This window comes from Hyperolius riggenbachi, chromosome 2 (genome assembly GCF_040937935.1).
Source record: "Hyperolius riggenbachi isolate aHypRig1 chromosome 2, aHypRig1.pri, whole genome shotgun sequence".
NCBI classification, from domain to species: Eukaryota; Metazoa; Chordata; class Amphibia; order Anura; family Hyperoliidae; genus Hyperolius; species Hyperolius riggenbachi.
The window spans coordinates 129,218,435-129,238,092 of NC_090647.1; the positions used below are offsets into that span (position 1 = coordinate 129,218,435).

Genomic DNA, 19,658 nt, shown 5'->3' on the forward strand with positions numbered 1-19,658 from the left:
CAGCAGGTGCAGCAGCTTGCTCCTGATCGTTCTCTCCCAACCAAACACCATAGAGCAGATAAGGAGAGACTCCAGTGTATGTATTGGGGAAGGCTGTCTGAAACAATCAATGAGACCATTATTTCAAGTCTTTAATCACTATAGTATAGTTCCTGGCTACCACAACATTCTTTTGTCATCGTTCAATTATCTCACCGATTGTGCTGCACTCAAGTTATAAACCCGGGCACCAGCACCATGTGTCTTGCAGCTACCCTTCCGACTTCAGGCTGACATCTTCCAGCTAAACTTCAGTGTAAATTATATATCAAACTGAAGACAAACCAATACCAACTCCCCCCTCCCCCCTCCGCAAAATATTTCAGGTTACTTTATTATTATTACATAGGGCTGACACATTTTCTGAAACCCTTTTACAGAGTCCACCAAGCAATTTACATCACTAAGGCTTGATTCACATTACGGATTTCAGTGCCACAAACTCTTTCTCCATCCAAGAAACAGAACACCCACAAAACCCATGTTCAGATCAGATATGATCATTACATCAGACATGAAATAATAGCACTGCTACTATGACATACAGTGGTGTGAAAAACTATTTGCCCCCTTCCTGATTTCTTATTCTTTTTCATATTTGTAACACTTAAATGTTTCTGCTCATCAAAAACCGTTAACTATTAGTCAAAGATAACATAATTGAACACAAAATGCAGTTTTAAGTGATGGTTTTTATTATTTAGTGAGAAAAAAAACTCAAAACCTACATGGCCCTGTGTGAAAAAGAAATTGCCCCCTGAACCTAATAACTGGTTGGGCCACCCTTAGCAGCAATAACTGCAATCAAGCGTTTGCAATAACTTGCAACGAGTCTTTTACAGCGCTCTGGAGGAATTTGGGCCCACTCATCTTTGCAGAATTGTTGTAATTCAGCTTTATTTGAGGGTTTTCTAGCATGAACCGCCTTTTTAAGGTCATGCCACAACATCTCAATAGGATTCAGGTCAGGACTTTGACTAGGCCACTCCAAAGTCTTCATTTTGTTTTTCTTCAGCCATTCAGAGGCGGATTTGCTGGTATGTTTTGGGTCATTGTCCTGCTGCAACACCCAAGATCGCTTCAGCTTGAGTTGACGAACAGATGGCCGGACATTCTCCTTCAGGATTTTTTGGTAGACAGTAGAATTCATGGTTCCATCTATCACAGCAAGCCTCCCAGGTCCTGAAGCAGCAAAACAACCCCAGGCCATCACACTACCACCACCATATTTTACTGTTGGTATGATGTTCTTTTGCGGAAATGCTGTGTTACTTCTACGCCAGATGTAACGGGACACGCACCCTCCAAAAAGTTCAACTTTTGTCTCGTCGGTCCACAAGGTATTTTCCCAAAAGTCTTGGCAATCATTGAGATTTTTTTAGCAAAATTGAGACAAGCCTTAATGTTCTTTTTGCTTAAAAGTGGTTTGCGCCTTGGATATCTGCCATGCAGGCCGTTTTTGCCTAGTCTCTTTCTTATGGTGGAGTCATGAACACTGACCTTAATTGAGGCAAGTGAGGCCTGCAGTTCTTTAGATGTTGTCCTGGGGTCTTTTGTGGCCTCTCGGATGAGTTTTCTCTGCGCTCTTGGGTTAATTTTGGTCGGCTGGATCTTGGCATGATGTCTAGCTTTTGAGGGGCTTTTTGTCTACTTCTCTGTGTCAGATAGCTCCTATTTAAGTGATTTCTTGATTGAAACACGTATGGCAGTAATCAGGCCTGGGGGTGACTACAGAAATTGAACTCAGGTGTGATAAACCACAGTTAAGTTATTTTTTAACAAGGGGGGGCAATCACTTTTTCACACAGGGCCATGTGGATTTGGAGTTTTTTTCCTCAGTAAATAATAAAAACCATCATTTAAAACTGCATTTTGTGTTCAATTATGTTATCTTTGACTAATAGTTAACGGTTTTTGATGAGCAGAAACATTTGAGTGTGACAAACTTGCAAAAGAATAAGAAATCAGGAAGGGGGCAAATAGTTTTTCACACCACTGTATATATGACTTCTGTCTGGTGTCCAGGAAAGTTGTGCAGGTTGTGACTTTGCGTCACTATAGTGGACACAACCAACATGTCAAGCGCCCATTGTGGTCTGTTCCGTGAATCAGACCGTTTTTAGGCTCAGGTGTGAAGCTGAGCTTAACTGTCCCCCATCAGGGCTCCCAATCTAATATTCCTACCAGTCTACAGCCAAATGTCAGGAACACTCTGTGCTTCTGAAAAGGTATTTTGGCATTGACTTGATTTCCATAAACTGTATTATACCTTTCTATGAAGTATAGAGTGCAGTAACAAAACTGCTGACCCACAAGGAAACATGGAGCTGTGTGAGTGGATAAAATCTACTGAAGGCATAAATATTAAATATGGCAGCACTATTAGTATCATTAGACATCAATTAAGAGACATTCATTTCTTAACACAAATATAACCTCAACCCTTTGCTAATGTTGATTCCAACAAAAGTCCAACTCCATAGGCCAGATGGACTTCACTCGTCTCTGAGTTTCCCAATCTAAGTACTTGTCCCAGTTTACTCATTCATAAAGGAAGGATATCTATATATATTTCTATACTTAGTATAAGACCAATTTTGGAGGAATAGCTTAACTTACCAATATAGGCAGCAGGGTGGTGTACTGGACAGCTCTCCATCCCTACCCCCCACCCCTCCCCACCCGCTTTCATTGTTAGGGTCGCCAGTTCATATGTGAGCCAGGAGGCTAACTGCATGGAGATTGTAAGTTCCCTTTGTGTTTCTGTGGGTTGCCTCCGGGTACTCCAGTTTCCTTCCATATCCCAAAAACATACAGGTAGGTTAATTAATTGGCCCTCAAAAATTGTCCTTATACTGGGAATGCACGGTTTGTTTCTGCCGCTCGATTCTCCTCTCAATTGTTTTTGCTGCTCGATTCTGCAGTCGATTCTCTTATCTTCCGCTCGTTTTTCTTATCTTTTTCCCTCCACTTCTATCAGAAATCGAGCAGTAAAACGATCGAACAAAAGATCGGACATGTCGGAAATTATCTATCAAGCCATCTATCTGCGGCAGAAGTGAACCGTGTATTCCCAGCATTAGACTACAATAGGACAAAGACAATGAGTATGATAAGGATAAGATTGTGAGATCCTCTAAAGGAATAGTTAGTGACATGACTATATTTACGTTATGTAAAAGTGCTGCAGAAGATGTCAGCGCTATATACCGTGGGAAGCGATAGTTTGGGCAACCTTGTTAATCGTCATGATTTTCTTGTATAAATCGTTGGTTCTTACGATAAAAAATATCAGTTAATTATATCATATAGGAGACACACACACAGTGATATTTGAGAAGTGAAATGAAGTTTATTGGATTTACAGAAAGTGTGCAATAATTGTTTAAATAAAATTAGGCAGGTGCATAAATTTGGCCACTATTGTCATTTTATTGATTCCAAAACCTTTAGAACAAATTATTGGAACTCAAATTGGTCTGGTAAGCTCAGTGACCTTTGACCTACATACACAGGTAAATCCAATTATGAGAAATAGTATTTAAGGGGGTCAGTTGTAAGTTTCCCTCCTCTTTTAATTTTCTCTGAAGAGTAGCAACATGGTGGTCTCAAAACAACTCTCAAATGACCTGATGACAAAGATTTTTCACCATCATGGTTTAGGGGAAGGATACAGAAAGCTGTATTAGAGATTTCAGCTGTTTGTTTCCACAGTTAGGAACAAATTGAGGAAATTGAAGACCACAGGCTCAGTTCAAGTTAAGGCTTGAAGTGCCAGACCAAGAAAAATCTTGGATAGACAGAAGCGACGAATGTTGAAAACAGTCAGAGTCAATCCACAGACCAGCACCAAAGACCTACACCATAATCTTGCTGCAGATGGAGTCACTGTGCATCGTTCAACCATTCAGTGCACTTTACACAAGGAAATGTTGTATGTGAGAGTAATGCAGAGGAAGCCTTTTCTCCGACCATAGTACAAACAGAGCCGCTTGAAGCATGCTAAAGCACATTTGGACAAGCCAGCTTTATTTTGGAAACTAAAATTTAGTTATTTGTGCATAACAAGGGGCATTATGCATTAAAAGAAAAACACCTGCTACCTACAGTAAAATATGGTGGTGGTTCCATCATGCTGTGGGGCTGTGTGGCCAGTGCAGGATCTGGGAATCTTGTCAAAGGTGAGGGGTGCATGGATTCCACTCAGTATCAGCAGCTTCTGGAGACCAATGTCCAGGAATCAGTGACAAAGCTGAAGCTGCGCTGGGGCTGGACCTTTCAACAAGACAACGACCCTAAACACTGCTCAAAATCCACTAAGGCATTCATGAGGAGGAGGAACAAGTACACGTTCTGGAATGGCCATGTAAGTCCCCAGACCTGAATATAATTGAAAATCTGTGGTGTGAGTTAAAGAGAGCTGTCCATGCTCAACAGCCACCAAACCTGAATGAACTAGGGATGTTTTGTAAAGAGGAATGGTCCAAAATACCTTCAACCAGAATCTAGACCCTCATTGGAACCCACAGGAAGCGTTTAGAGGGTGTAATTTCTGCAAAAGGAGGATCTACTAAATATTGATTTCATTTCTTTTTTGTGGTGCCCAAATTTATGCACCTGCCTAATTTTGTTTAAACAATTATTGCACACTTTCTGTAAATCCAATATACTTCATTTCACTTCTCAAATATCACTGTGTGTCTCCTATATGATATAATTAACTGACATTTTTTTTAATCGTAACAACCAATGATTTATACAGGAAAATCATGACGATTAACAAGGTTGCCCAAACTTTCACATCCCACTGTAAATACACAATAATAATTACTTAGCAATGTAATTCTTGGTAAGTGCGCCGAAACCTGTGTAAACATGAGGAAAGGATACAAACTCTATTCAAATAGTGCCCTGATCACGATTTAGCCCAATGATGTTAGGGCTATTCTTCTGCATTTCCACCATTCTTTTTTTTTAAGAAACGGGCAATATCTTACAAGAAGTCTGTGCACATATGTACATGTATATACATGTGTGCACATGTGCTCAAATGCAGTCAAAACAAAACATTTGGACCTTTTATTGTCTTGTTTTATGTTGCTTTCAGCCTGTAGTAAATTGCTCAGTGGACACCTAAAGTGAGAGAGATACGAAGGCTGCCATATTTACATCCTTTTAAACCATATCAGTTCCCCGGCAGTCCTGGTACTCTCTTTGGCTGCAGTAGTATCTGCATAACACACCTGAAAAAAAGCATGCAGCTTGCAACTGAAGTCTGACTAGATTGAGTTGGACTTCAGTCAGAAACTTCTGATCTGCATGCTTGTTCTGCTTCTATGGATAAAGTTTTTAGAGGCAGAGTATCAGCGGGACAGCCAGGCAACTGGTATTGTTTGAAACGAAATAGATATCCCTCTCACTTCTTCAGGTGTCCTTTAAAATAATATATATAGGAAAATGGCACAGATTTAAAAAACAAAACCTTTTTGTGTAATAAGAAAATGAATGGTTAAATATTAACCACCTTGGCGGTATGGACGAGCTCAGCTCGTCCAGTACCGCCAGGCTGAATAACTCAGCCCCTGGTGGGTTTTTTTTGACAATTTTTTTTAAAACACGCAGCTAGCACTTTGCCAGCTGTGTGTTTTACTCGATCGCCGCCGCTTGTCCCCGATCCGCCGCTACGCGCTGTGAAAGAGGGGCCTCCCCAGACCCATTGCGCAGCCTGGCCAATCACCACCAGGCTGCGCTAAGGGGTGGATCGGGACTCCTCCTGATATCATGACGTCGATGACATCATTCCGATCGTCGCCATGGCGATGAGGGAAGCCCTAACAGGAAATCCCGTTCGGAGCGGGATTTCCTGTTGGGTATGGTCGCCGGCAGCGATCGGAGGGGTGGGAGGGATAGCGCAAGGAGGGGGGAATCATGTAGCTAGCGCTAGGCTAGCTACATGATAAAAAAAAGTGAAAAAAACCCACCTGCGGCCGAGCGCTGCAAAACAATTAAACGCCAGGGTGGTTAATTTAATGTTTTCAGTTGAGATGAGACTATAGTGCTGTATACTGTATCTTTCATATAAAAGCAAGAAAATACTCAAAATAATTTTGAAAAAACCTTTTCCACATACTTTTTGGTACTTTTTTGATTACAAAGTACTGAAAAATTATTTTAAAAAGAAGTTGAAAAAGTATCTCCTAGGAGAAAACTTCAGTGAAAAAGTTAAGTGCACGTAGGCCCTTATGTGAGATCGCATGAACCCTTGTGGGCACTTTCGACTGAGGAAATTTCCTGGACTGCAGAGGATCAATTTACATTATGGATTTAGTAAATACAAGGCCCACTGCTTTCTTTCATGTTCATACTTGGGCCCATATGCAATTAACTCTTTCCCCTGCATTTTCGCCTAGGTGATATTATTACACCATGTCAATAAAATACCTTTGAACCCCCAGCAAGCAAGAAAATCCTCAAAATAATTTGAATACTTTTTGATCTACTTTTTGGTATTTTTTTTAATTACAAAGTGCTGAAAAGTTATTTTGAAAAGTAGTTAAAACATTAACTACTAGGAGAAAACTTAGGAGAAACAGTTCAATGCATATGGGCTTTGTTGTTTTAAAATGCTGCTGTGGGAAACTTTTCATTCTTTGACTACCTATTTTTTTTTTAAAGTAAATACGTACCTAAGTGAGGGAAGCTTCTGGATCCCCTATAGGATTCCCATGCTGTCTTCCGCTGCTGCCCAGGCCCTCCTAAACATCAGGGCCAAACTTCTCTTCAATCGCAGTGGGGCTCCTACCTGAAGAGAAGTGTGCGGCCCAATGTTCCAAGATCTTGTCAGTAATGTTCGGTAGGTTGGCTTGGCGACGGAGGACAGGTGGACGGCATGGGATACCTCTATACCCCTATAGGATCTAGGCTTCCCTCTCCTTCGGTATTTCTTTTTGTACCAGAGGTTCGACCTGGGTATACTTAAAATTTATAGAATGAATATAAAGTTAAGCATCCATAAAACACATTCATTAGTAGGTAAATGGATACATTTGAGAAGATCTGTACACCAGTCCTGAAAGAAGGACAAATGAAGAAGAAAAATATATATATATACTAAATGTGGTGCATCCATGGTGAAGGGTCATCTTGTGGATTATGCCCCCTTTGTACCTCATGCCCCCTTGTACTTCTTGTGTCCCCCATGTGTCTGCCTCTGTCCTCCTTGTGTCCTCCTCTATGCCCCTTTGTGTCCCCCTATGTCCTCATCAGCATGGGCACACTACAGGGAGTCCCTGACATTGCGGCGGGTTGAAGTTCGTATTGGCAGGCGTTCACAAGTCAGGAACTCTCTGCATTTGGACTATAAGGTGCAGCGACTTTTTTCCCACTTTTGGGTGAGCCTTATAGTCCAAAAAATACTGTATGCATGTGGTGCCTAAATATTTCTATCTCTACCCTCCATGTCTGCAACACCAAAACAGGACATTGCCAGTGACAGAGAACAGCTCAGTCAGCTACCTCATTTTGTCTTCCCTTGTTTAGAAAATGGACCTGGTGCTCGTTCCACAGAAAGCCTATGGAAGCTTCTTTGATGGAGATTGCTACATCCTTCTCTCTGTAAGTATTCCAGGAATAGGCACCATGTATCTACTGAAGAGGCCTTGGTGTGTGTGATGAGCAGAAATAGGAAGTAAAAGCATGATAATCTACTGTATATGTACACATTAAATGAATAGGAACTCAATATAAACAGCAGGCGAGGCTCAAGGTAAGCAAACAGTAAAGAGGGCCAGAAAAAGCTCTTACCAGAGCTCACAGCCCTGACAATAAGCAAGGCTGAAACCTAATGCTACTGCATGCAATTTATATTCTGCTGCTTCCCATATTTAACTCATCAATAATGAATAATGTGTCCTTCACTGCAAGAAATGGACTCTTTTATTGATTTTTTTTCCTCCCATAAACTTCTAGACGAAGAAAGCCGGCAATTCTCTGCTTTATGATATCCACTACTGGATTGGAAATGACTCTTCTCAGGATGAGCAGGGCTCAGCAGCAATATACACCACTCAGCTGGATGACTTCCTGGGAGGGACTCCTGTGCAGCATCGGGAGGTCCAAGGAAATGAGTCTGAGTCCTTCAAGGGTTACTTCAAACAGGGCATCATGTGAGTACAGTTCAAACACTAGCCATGGTTCGGTGATGAGTAATGATGAGCAAATGGTCCTCCTAACAAGCAAGCCTCTGTTCACCTAGGGCTTTACATTTAGCCAATTAAATCAAATTCCATTTACCAACTGCTCTGTGTTTATTATGTATTCTATATTCTGACCCTGCATTGCAAGTATTCCAATATAATCATAAATGCTTCTTCTGTAATTAATCCTATCTCAGTCAGCCTGGCTATATTCTAGTACATTGCTGGGGAGAGGGAAGCTTGTCATCTCCCCTCCCACAATCCTGCTCCTCACTGTTTGGCTGAGGGCAGTTTAGTGGGACACGAGGCTGAGAAGGAAAATACACCTCACCCCTCTGAAGAGGCTGCTGAAATATGGTCTATGCTGTGCTCACGTGTTTACAAAGCAAGCTAGATATGACAGTGAAGTTTTAGTACTGTACAGAGCTCAGGGAGGAGGAGGGCTTACAATGCATACACCATTTCAGTCAGAAGAAAAAAAAACAATAAGGGAGGAAATTACATCAAGATTGGCTTCAGTCAGAGGCAATAAAGATGGAAAATGCCTGGAACAGTTTTCTCTTAATTTACTATATAGAATTCACTGAAATCAAAACACGAACAGTACAATATAAATGTTACGTAAGCAGAAAAAATATTTACCGTATCCACTTTGTGACTTTTTCCCCTGAGATAGTATGGCTGTCCCTGCTGCTTCGAATAGCCATCTGACAGATGATTCGTGGCCAGCTGGTGGCTTTGATTATGTCAACCTCTTTCCCTTCCTGAGTCATTGGGAATGTACATGTTAAGAGAATGTTTTGGTGGTGAGCTTGAAACAAATTGTGTAGAGCAGGGCTGTCCAATTCAAGTCTTCAAAGGCCACCTCCATGCCAGTGTTTAGGATGGACTGAGAAATTATTATTATTGATTTATAAAGCGCCAACATATTCCGTGGCGCTGTACAAAGTAAGAAACAAACATGGGGTACATAATACAGACAATGGTGTACACTAATATACAAGATACATAATTAGTGACAAAATACAAAAAAATGATACAGCATACAGAATACAGAATTGGTAATGACAGTGATACAAGTAACATGATGAATAAAATGTATAATGATTTCCAAGACACAAAACGGGGAGAGAGCCCTGCCCTTGCGAGCTTACAATCTAAAGGGAATGGGGGAAACAAGAGGAGGGGTAGTATACGATAAAATATATAAAGGCAGTGTGTTTTAGGATACCTAGTAGGAGTGCAATTTGTTCTTAGGACAAAGGGAAGTGGCTTAAGGTAGCGCATATGCTTGTCGGAACAAATGAGTTTTTAGAGAGCGTTTAAAAGTAACAAAGGTTGGCGAGTGACGGATGTGTTGTGGGAGGGGATTCCAGAGAAGGGGTGAAGCGCGTGCAAAATCTTGTAAGCGTGAATGTGAGGAGGTGATTCTAGAGGAGGACAACAGAAGATTGTGTGCAGATCTGAGATTGCGATTGGGTTTGTTTCTGGAAATTAGTGAGGATATGTACCGGGGAGAGAGATTGTGGAGAGCTTTATAGGTTAGGGTTAGGAGTTTGAACTGGATCCTCTGGTTAATTGGAAGCCAGTGAAGAGCTTGACAGAGAGGTGCAGCAGAGGAAGATCGAGAAGAAAGATGAATGAGATGAGCAGCTGAGTTCAGTATCGACTGGAGCGGGGCCAGTTTGTTAGAAAGTAGTATGTTGAAGTAGTCCAGGCGAGAAATTATAGAGCATGTATTAACATTTTGGTTGTGTCTTAAGTGAGAAAGGGACGGATGCGAGATATATTTTTGAGTAGGAGATGGCAGGAGCTGGTTATGGAGTTAAGATGAGGAATAAAAGAGAGAGAAGAGTCAAATATTACCCCCAAGCACCGTGCTTTGGGAACTGAAGTTATGGGAGTGTTATTAACATTTATAGTTACTTCAGGCAGAGAGGTGGCCAGAGACGGTGGAAAAATTATTAGTGCCGTTTTACTCATATTAAGTTTTAGGAAGCGAGAGGACATGAAGGAGGATATAGCAGACAAGAAATGGAGAAATGCGTTTATTCAACTTGGTGAACCACACCTTACCTGATGCAGTCTTATCAATTAATTTGAGTCAGTTTAAAACAAATGTCATTTGTATTGTGTGTGTGACTGCCGCACTGTGATTGGCCATCTCCAAAGAGACGTGCACACTCCATACCAGCTAGTATGGTCAATATTCTCAGAAGAGGAAACCCTCTTCCCCCTGCACACAAAAACATTTAGAGAGGAACATGGGTTTCATAGAAAATCCTCATACAATTAACATTTTAAGAACTTTCTGTTTTGTTTTCGTCCAAAAAGTGGATTACCATGTATTAATGCGGAAATCCCAGAAGATCACCTGATCGCACCACATTGCTACCGCTGATACCCAGCGTGAAACCGGCCTTAACCTTAAAGGGAACCCAAACTGAGAAGGATATGGATTTTTCCTTTTAAAATAATACCAGTTGCCTGGCAGTCTTTCTGATCCTCTGCCTCTAATACTTTTAGCCACAGCCCCTGAACAAGCATGCATAGCAGGTGCTCTGACTGAAGTCAGACTGGATTAGCTGCATGCTTGTTTCAGGTGTGTGATTTAGCCACTACTGCAGTAAAAGACATCAGCAGGAGAGTCAGGCAGCTGGTATTGCTTAAAAGGAAAAATCCATATCCTTCTCAGTTTAGGTTCCCTTTAATCTCACCTGAACCTATAACACTTGCACTAATGCTAAGTGATCCCCACTTATATACTGTATTCACTCACTGAGCTAAATGGATGTATCATGGGAGCTCCCTCACATAAAGCTGAATATTTGCAAATACTTTCTGCTTTAGGGAGGCAAATTTATTTTTAGATGTACTTATTGGCAAAGCCTATACGCTCATTTCCACAGCGCTCCCCACTCGCATATTTGGACAAGGAAATCTGCCTATAAATCAATAGGCTGCCTCTAAATTCGCGGAGACACACATCTCGCAGACGCACGCTGGCACAAGTGGAAATGTGACACTCTCTGTACTGATATTTCAGGTTAGATTGATTTGACTCTTACCACAGTTCTCTATTTACTTCCTCATTTGTTTTCAGCTACAAGAAAGGGGGCGTGGCATCTGGTATGAAGCATGTGGATACCAATACATATGATGTGAAGAGGCTGCTGCACGTTAAGGGTAAAAAGAATGTCACAGCTACTGAGGTAATTCCCATGTGATACTAAATTAGATGTTAGTTATGGATAGGGTAAACTTTAACAGTGTACAGCTTGTATGGCCACCAGTGCCCTGAAACTGAGTTGCCGCATGGTGGCCAAGAATAGGACAGGATCTACTCAGAACAGACCTCGCCATGGTCAACTAAAGAAGTTGAATGCACGTGGTCACCGTCATTTTCAGAGGTCGTCTTTTGTAAATAGATACGTGAGTGCTGGCAGCATTGCTGTAGAGATTGAAGGGGTGGTGGGTCAGTCTGTCAGTGCTCAGACCGTACGCCATGCACTGCATCAAATTGTTCAATATGGCTGTCTCCCAGAAGGAAGCCTCTTTTAAATGATGAAATATGATGTACAAAGAAGCCAGTAAACATTTTATTGAAGAAAAGCAGACTGATGACATGGATTACTAGAGCCATATCCCGTAGTCTGATGAGATAAACGTATTTGGTTTAGATGGTGTCAAGCGTATGTGGCAGTAGGCATGCTTGCCTACAGTCAAGCATGGTTTGGGGATGTATGATGAGACCAAATGTATCTTGATCTCATCAAACCACAGGACATGTTCCAGTAATCCATGTCCTTAAAGAGGGATTGTCAGCCACAAAACCAAATTCCATTTAAACACTGTACTGTGTTTGTAATACTACCAGGAATCTCACCTTGCAGTGAAAGCTCTCCAATCTAATCAGAAATGTCTCTGCTTAACTCAGTATACCAAGCTCTATTCCCTACCATCACCGATCAGAGGGAAGCTTGTCATCTCTCCTCCCACATTCCTGCTCTTCATTGATTGGATGAGAGTATTTCAGTGTGACAGGCTTAGGCTGAAATCTGATCCTGTGCTCACACGTGTTTACAAGCAAGCTAGCTATGACACTGCAGATTGGAGGAGAACAAAAGGGAGGAAATTACATCAGGATTAACTTCGCTCTTAGGGAAAAAGAGATGGCACATGCCAGGAACATAATTCTCTTCATTTACTATATAAAATTAACTGAAATCAAAATGTGTATATATACCGTATATACTGGCGTATAAGACGACTTTTTAACCCTTAAAAATATTCTGAAAAGTCGGGGGTCGTCTTATATGCCGAGTGTCAATCAGTCCAGTCCTTATACAGTGAGCATTCAGGTCCAGAGAGTTCAGTAGGGTGCCGGGGTGCCAGGCAGAGTTGTATTTACCTATGGTTCAGTCATTCGGTTAATAGATCCCACTCTCCATTTAACAGCTTCTTACGAGCAGCCGCTCGCGCGGGTAGCAATGCTGTTTCCGGGGTCACCTGACTGGTGACGTGCGCGCTCCACTGATGACGCTCATGGAGGAAGAGACTGCCGGGCTGTAGTGTGGAGCGCATACGTCACCAGTCAGGTGACACCGGAAACAGCACTGCTACCAGCGTGAGCGGCTGCTGGTAAGAGGCTGTTAAATGGAGAGTGGGATCTATTAACAGGATGACTAAAGCATAGGTAAATACAACTCTGCCTGGCACCCGGCACCCTACTGAACTCTCTGGACCTGAACGCTCACTGTATAAGGACTGGACTATTAAATGGAGAGTGTGATCTATATCTATTGACACGCTCACACTTACTACAGGGGTAGTCTTATACGGCGAGTATACCCCAAACTCTATATTTTAAGTGGGAAAGTTAGGAGGTCGTCTTGTACGTCCAGTCGCCTTATACGCCAGTATATACGGTATGTGTTTTTTTTCCTGGCATAGTATGGCTGTCCCTCCTGCTTTAATCTTCTTATCCTCAACAAAACTGCAGGTTTTTTTTGTTTTTATTTTTAATCTTCTTTGTCCATCTCTGTTGTATTCTGTATGCCAATACATCCTAGCCTTTTTGTGCTTAATATCTACTTTACATGCAGGTGGAGCTGAGTTGGAAAAGTTTTAACCTCGGCGATGTGTTTTTACTGGATCTGGGTAGAGTGATCATTCAGTGGAATGGGCCTGAAAGCAACAAATCTGAGAGAATAAAGGTAGAGTGAAATCCCGAGTATTGCACCCCATTTGTATATTGTATATGGATAACCCATATGCGGTCAATCTTGTTGTTTTCACCAGGGAATGCTGTTGGCTAAAGACATACGTGATCGGGAAAGAGGAGGCAGAATGGAGATTGGGGTGGTGGAAGGTGATAAAGAACAAGTCGCACCTGAGCTAATGAAACTTCTTATCAGCACGCTCGGAGAGAGAAGTCATAAAATTTCAGCGGCGACTGCTGACGAAGTTGCAGATCAGGCACAAAAGGCTAACATCACGTTATACCAGTATGTATGTGTGATCTGTAAGTTAATGATGTGTGCCTAGACAAATTTATGGCTGGATATAGCTGTATTTTACTGTGACAGTCATAAGTCATTTGCATGGTATGGAAATGCTGCACCTTGCGACACTGTGAGCTCAGGGAAATACAATTTTGTTTCAGCATATTAGATGATGTGATGTTGTTATAGTAATAACAAACTCAAAAGACACTGAGGGTAAAGTATGCAGGTTCTCCCAAACAGCAGTGAAGTGATAAGCTTGGCCTGAAATTATTGGAAAAACATTTTAAAACTATTTTTAGATAAATACAGGACACCATCAATTAATTTATGTATAAAAAACAACTTTGCATTAATTGAATTAATATTTAAAGGGGCACTATGGTGAAAAATTGTAAAATGTAAAATATGTGCAAAAATATACAAATAAGAAGTGCGTTTCTTGCAGAGTAAAAGGGGCCATAAATTACTTTTCTCCTACGTCACTGACACTTACAGTAGGTAGTAGAAATCTGACAGAAGCGACAGGTTTTGGACTAGTCCATCTCTTCATTTGGGGGATTCTCAGGGATTTATTTATTTTCAAAAGCACTTAGTGAATGGCAGTTGCTCTGTCCAACTGCCAAGAAACTGTGTACCGAGCACGGAAGCTGGCCAGCATCATTGTTTAAATCATTTTTAGGGTATATCTTTATAAAGAATAAAAGCCTTGCTGAGAATCCCCAATGAAGAGATGGACTAGTCCAAAACCTGTCACTTCTGTCATATTTCTACTACCTACTGTAAGTGACAGCAACATAGGAAAAAAAGTAATTTAAGGCTCATTTTAATCTGGAAAAAACGTACTTCTTATTTGTCTGTGGTTGCACATATTTTAAATTTTACAATTTTTTGCCATAGTGCCCCTACAACTATGACTGGGACGACTATGATCAGTAGACGTTGTGATATAGTGAATTGTATGTGTAGAACGGATAATTCATAGAATATTAGTAACAAAGAAAAGAGTCTCATATTTTTATTTTCAGTTATATAGCTTTTTTTTTATAACAGTGCATCATTCTCTAATTTTTGCAGTTTACAAACTACAATCTGTATTTTAAAGTATGAAACAGAGCAGAGCTAATGACCCTTTGAACTTTCCTGCAGTAAAACCTTGACATGGATCTGAGATTAACTTTACTCACTGCATAATTCTGCCCCTTACATATAGTTTATAGGGCATTCCTCAAGCCAAATAAATATATATATATATATATATATTTTTTAATACCCTAATTCCCTATAAACTAAACAAGCCTCGCCCACAGCTCCTCCAGCGCCTAGGCATTCTGAGTCTCATGTAGCAAGTGCTCATTGGAGCTCAGTCTGAGGCTTTTCCCCCGAAGGAGGAGGACTCGGAGGCATTACCAGCCAGAGATTTCAGAGGCTAGGGGCAGAGAGGGGAGAGGAGTTTTCACAGGCTGAGGGGTGGAGATGCAGAGCAGCTTGCCTGTGTAAAATGATGACAAGCAGAATATGGCTGCTCTATCACAGGAAGAAATAATGATATACTGTTGAAGCTGTTTGCAGCTAGATTTTCTGTGTAAACTATCTAAACTTTAGATAAGATATATAGACAAGTTACTTGTTATAGTTAGTTTTTCATCTCGGATCCACTTTAAAAATCAAATTTCAACAGCAACTGGTCTGAGTGTATTAAGTGATAAAGATGCTAATCCTGCATTCAAAACTTTTTCTGCTGTTATGATTTGGAGTTATCACATACTTAGGAGCACTGGCCCTAGTGCTAAACAGTGCCAAAAAGTGCCAAAAAGTTGAATGCTGGGAGTTCTTTTGAATGCTGGGAGTTCTTTTTATCTATAATATATTCCTCCTCTTCCATTTATTTCCCTGCCTAGCTGATTACTTGTGTTTACAAGCAAGGCTGAGGTAACTCAGTGATTGGATGTGTAAATAAAAAAAAGACTCTGGGCAGCTAATGAATACACAACGAGCAAGAGAAGGGAGGGGGGAAAACAAGAGTCAGGGAGGATATGATGTCAGCATTAGCTTGGCAAAATGGCCACTGCCTGCAATAGGATTTTCTGCTTTTCCTTTAAAAATTCACAGGAATCATTACGTGGATAACACAATACATCTGTTATGTAAGTAGAAGTAGTATTTATCTACTTATATATGTGTTTTTTATTTCTAGGTTAGGGTGTCGCTTGTTCTTTAAACAAACAAGAACAAGCATAGAATTGCATTCAATTTGCATACAAACCATAATTATTTGCATCTCATTAGCCAATCAGCTATAAGTCACAGGACACAGTTCCTGGTTATGTTCTTTGAATATTCTTGGAATAAGTCTACAATAAAATTACTTTTCTTTCTTTACGTTAGTGTTTCAGATGCAGCTGGACAAATGCAGGTGACAGAGGTGGCAGCCCGACCATTAGTACAAGATATGCTAAATCACCAAGTAAGTGCAGACCAAGGGAAGCCCTGTCTTATTGCTAGAGTGCAGCTGGCTGCATTATGTCTGTTACTGGAAGTTTCCTTTTTTTTCCCTCTAGGACTGTTACATCTTAGATCAAGGAGGGACCAAAATATATGTCTGGAAGGGGAAAGGAGCTACAAAAGCTGAGAAGCAGGCGGCAATGAGCAAAGCTCTGGTAAGTATATCAAGTAATTAAAGTGAACCTGAAGTGACATGGTGAGATTCACATATATCCAAAAACATACATTAAGTTAATTGGCTTTCCCCTAAAATTGGTCCTTAAGATACATACACTACATGTGATATAGATATGACTATGGTAGGGATTCGATTGTGAGCTCCCTCTGAGGGACAGTTACTGACAACAGAATATACTTTGTACAGCACTGAGGAAGATGTTGGTGCTATATAAATACTAAGTAATAATAATAATAATATGATACTAGCCCTACTAAGAAATTATAACACACAACTGTTTTCCAGTATAAGAAGAGTTAAAAAACTTGAGCTGTTATCTATGCAAAAGAGCGTCTCTGAGCTAGTTACAATACCATGAAAGATTGGACAAACTGGGCTTAAAAATGCCTTTATCAGAGGGCAATGCAAAAGCTTGGCAGATCAGCTTTCTGTCCCAATGCTTGTACAAAGGACAAAGGGACATGATCTGTGTATGGCGGAAAAACATTTTGTCATCTATTTAGAAAGGTATTCTTTACAGTGAGAGTGGTTAAAATGTGGGATATCTTCCATAGAAAGTAGTTATGCCAAATTCTATCTCTCTTCTATCTTCATTGATATGGCTGTGTAAAATGTAAAGCCATAGGCTTTCTATACACCACCTGGCTTACAGGGGCGAAAATAAATAATTTGCATATTCAGTAGTGGTGCATTGAGGGTAACCACAAATGTTCACTTATAGCTGGATTATTGCAAGTTTCCTTCTGTTTTAAGAAGGCAAATTACACCAAGCATTGCTTTTTAGTAGGAGGGCTTTTCAGTCTCTTTTATCCCCCTATACATTCCTAGTGGTTTAGGTCACTCTGAGCTGCTTGGTTACTCTATCTTCATTGATAGAGGGCTGGAATTTGGGTATAATTTCTAGATGATTCCTGGCACAGTTGATCCAGGGATTTATCTGACTTCCATGTTGGGAGTTGGGAAGGAATTTTTCCTTTTAGTTGGTTCACGCCTGTAAAGCATACATGTCAAACTGTGGCCCGTGGGCCAACTCTGGCCCACAGATCCATAAACTTTGGCCCTCAAGGGATTTCCCCACTGTGCATTATGTTTGCCCCACTCTAGACCACTAGAGAAATTATATTGGGGTTGAAGCCCCAGATCATCAGGGTAGCCATATGGGGGAAGGAGGGGGAAAGCACTAGACACCAGTGAATAGTATAAAGGAAGGAGGGGTATCCTAGATGCCAAGGAACTGTATAGGGGAGAGAAGGAAGACATTAAACACTAGAGAACTGTATAGGGGAGGGATGGAGGACCACTAGACACCAGAGAAGTGAATAGGGGAGGACGGCCCACTAGACACTAGGGACATGTATAGGGGAGGGAGAACCACTAGATACCTCTGAACTGTATAGCGGAGGAGTTCCATTAGATGCCAAGGGACTTTAGAAGGGAGGATGGTGACCACTAGACATTTTTAATGGCCCGCAACTTGGTCCCAGTTTTCATTTTACGCCCACTTTGTATTTGAGTTTAACACCCCTGCTGTAATGGCTTTTGCCTTCCTCTGGATCAACTGGGATATGAGCGGGTTGAGCATAGTGATCTTTTTTCTGGTTGAACTTGATGGACAAATGTCTTTTTTTTTTTTTTTTAAATCAAACTGTGTAACTATTAAGAGATTTCACCTGACCTGAGTATTAGACAACCCTACTTTTTCCATCCCATGAGAGACGAGACACAAACCATTTGTTATTCTATATTGCTTCTGAAGCTTCACATGCTCCCAACTACTACTTTAACAATTATGATCTTCAGGCCTTACTTTCTTCCTGGAAATAGAACAACTGCTGACTACATATCTGAGATGACCACTATGATAATTGTTCCCGTATTGATTTTGGACAGGAATTCATTAAGATGAAATCATATCCGAACAGTACAAACGTGGAGACAGTTAATGACGGAGCAGAATCGGCCATGTTCAAACAGCTCTTCCAGAAGTGGTCAGTGAAAGACCAATCACTGGGTATGGGGAAGACATTCAGTGCCAGTAAAATTGGTGAGTAATTTTTTTTCTTCTTTTGCTTATTTAAAAAAATATCGAGGTGGTATTAACTTTATTCAAAAACTGTCTATTTATCAAGCAATGGCTTACTAAAATGAACAACCCCATTATAATAGCAACTGTATTTCAGCGTCCCAAATACTGGTGGGAAAGGAGGCAGCTTTAATACCCTATTCAGGGGCATACATCAATTAAAGGCACCTGTAAAATATCGGTATTAACCACCCTGGCGTTCTGATTAAATCGCCAGGGTGGCTGCGGGAGGGTTTTTTTTAAATAAAAAAAAACTATTTCATGCAGCCAACTGAAAGTTGGCTGCATGAAAGCCCACTGGGAGGGCGCTCCGGAGGCGTTCTTCCGATCGCCTCCGGCGCCCAGAATAAACAAGGAAGGCCGCAATGAGCGGCCTTCCTTGTTTTGCTTACATCGTCGCCATAGCGACGAACGGAGTGACGTCATCGACGTCAGCCGACGTCCTGACGTCAGCCGCCTCCGATCCAGCCCTTAGCGCTGGCCGGAACTTTTTGTTCCGGCTACGCTGGGCTCAGGCGGCTGGGGGGACCCTCTTTCACCGCTGCTCGCGGCGGATCGCCGCAGAGCGGCGGCGATCAGGCAGCACACGCGGCTGGCAAAGTGCCGGCTGCGTGTGCTGCTTTTTATTTGATGAAAATCGGCCCAGCAGGGCCTGAGCGGCAGCCTCCGGCGGTGTTGGACGAGCTGAGCTCGTCCAGACCGCTCAGGTGGTTAAAAAACAATATTTTACTATGCCCAAACTTAACCCTGCTCTCGCTCAGAACCCTCCCCCTAATGCCTAACCCTTATACTCCCCTCCTCGCACAAACTACCTACCTTACGCTTAAACCTTAACCCTCCGGCAAAAGCTAAGTCTTAAACCCCCTGCCCCAATAAAAACAACCTGCCTAACACTTTAACTTCTCCACAAGCTACCTACCTAATGCCTGACCCTTAAACCCTTCCCTCGCACAAACTACCTGCCTAATCCCTAAACACCCCACCCCCCAGCACACTAGCTACTTAAACCTAACCCCACCCCTGCACTCCTGAGGAAAAAAAAACCACAAATGCTTGGATGCCGCCGCAGGCGCCTAAAAATGTCGGCATTAGGTGCCCGTGGTGTGCGATATATAGCGGACGCTATTTACTGGGCACCCAAATTTCCATTCTGG

General features: G+C 41.6%; 1 protein-coding gene across 2 annotated transcripts in view; it reads left to right on the top strand.

Moving 5' to 3' along the window:
* AVIL (advillin) overlaps positions 1 to 19,658 on the top strand; it is a 96,445-nt gene that overhangs the window by 40,671 nt on the left and 36,116 nt on the right. For both annotated transcript variants that reach the window (XM_068267406.1, XM_068267405.1), the window contains exons 3-10: positions 7,579 to 7,653; positions 8,008 to 8,204; positions 11,338 to 11,446; positions 13,340 to 13,450; positions 13,536 to 13,741; positions 16,127 to 16,205; positions 16,300 to 16,398; positions 18,312 to 18,465. In XM_068267406.1, the coding sequence (XP_068123507.1) occupies positions 7,579 to 7,653; positions 8,008 to 8,204; positions 11,338 to 11,446; positions 13,340 to 13,450; positions 13,536 to 13,741; positions 16,127 to 16,205; positions 16,300 to 16,398; positions 18,312 to 18,465 (1,030 nt within the window). The remainder of the gene's footprint in view (positions 1 to 7,578; positions 7,654 to 8,007; positions 8,205 to 11,337; positions 11,447 to 13,339; positions 13,451 to 13,535; positions 13,742 to 16,126; positions 16,206 to 16,299; positions 16,399 to 18,311; positions 18,466 to 19,658) is intronic.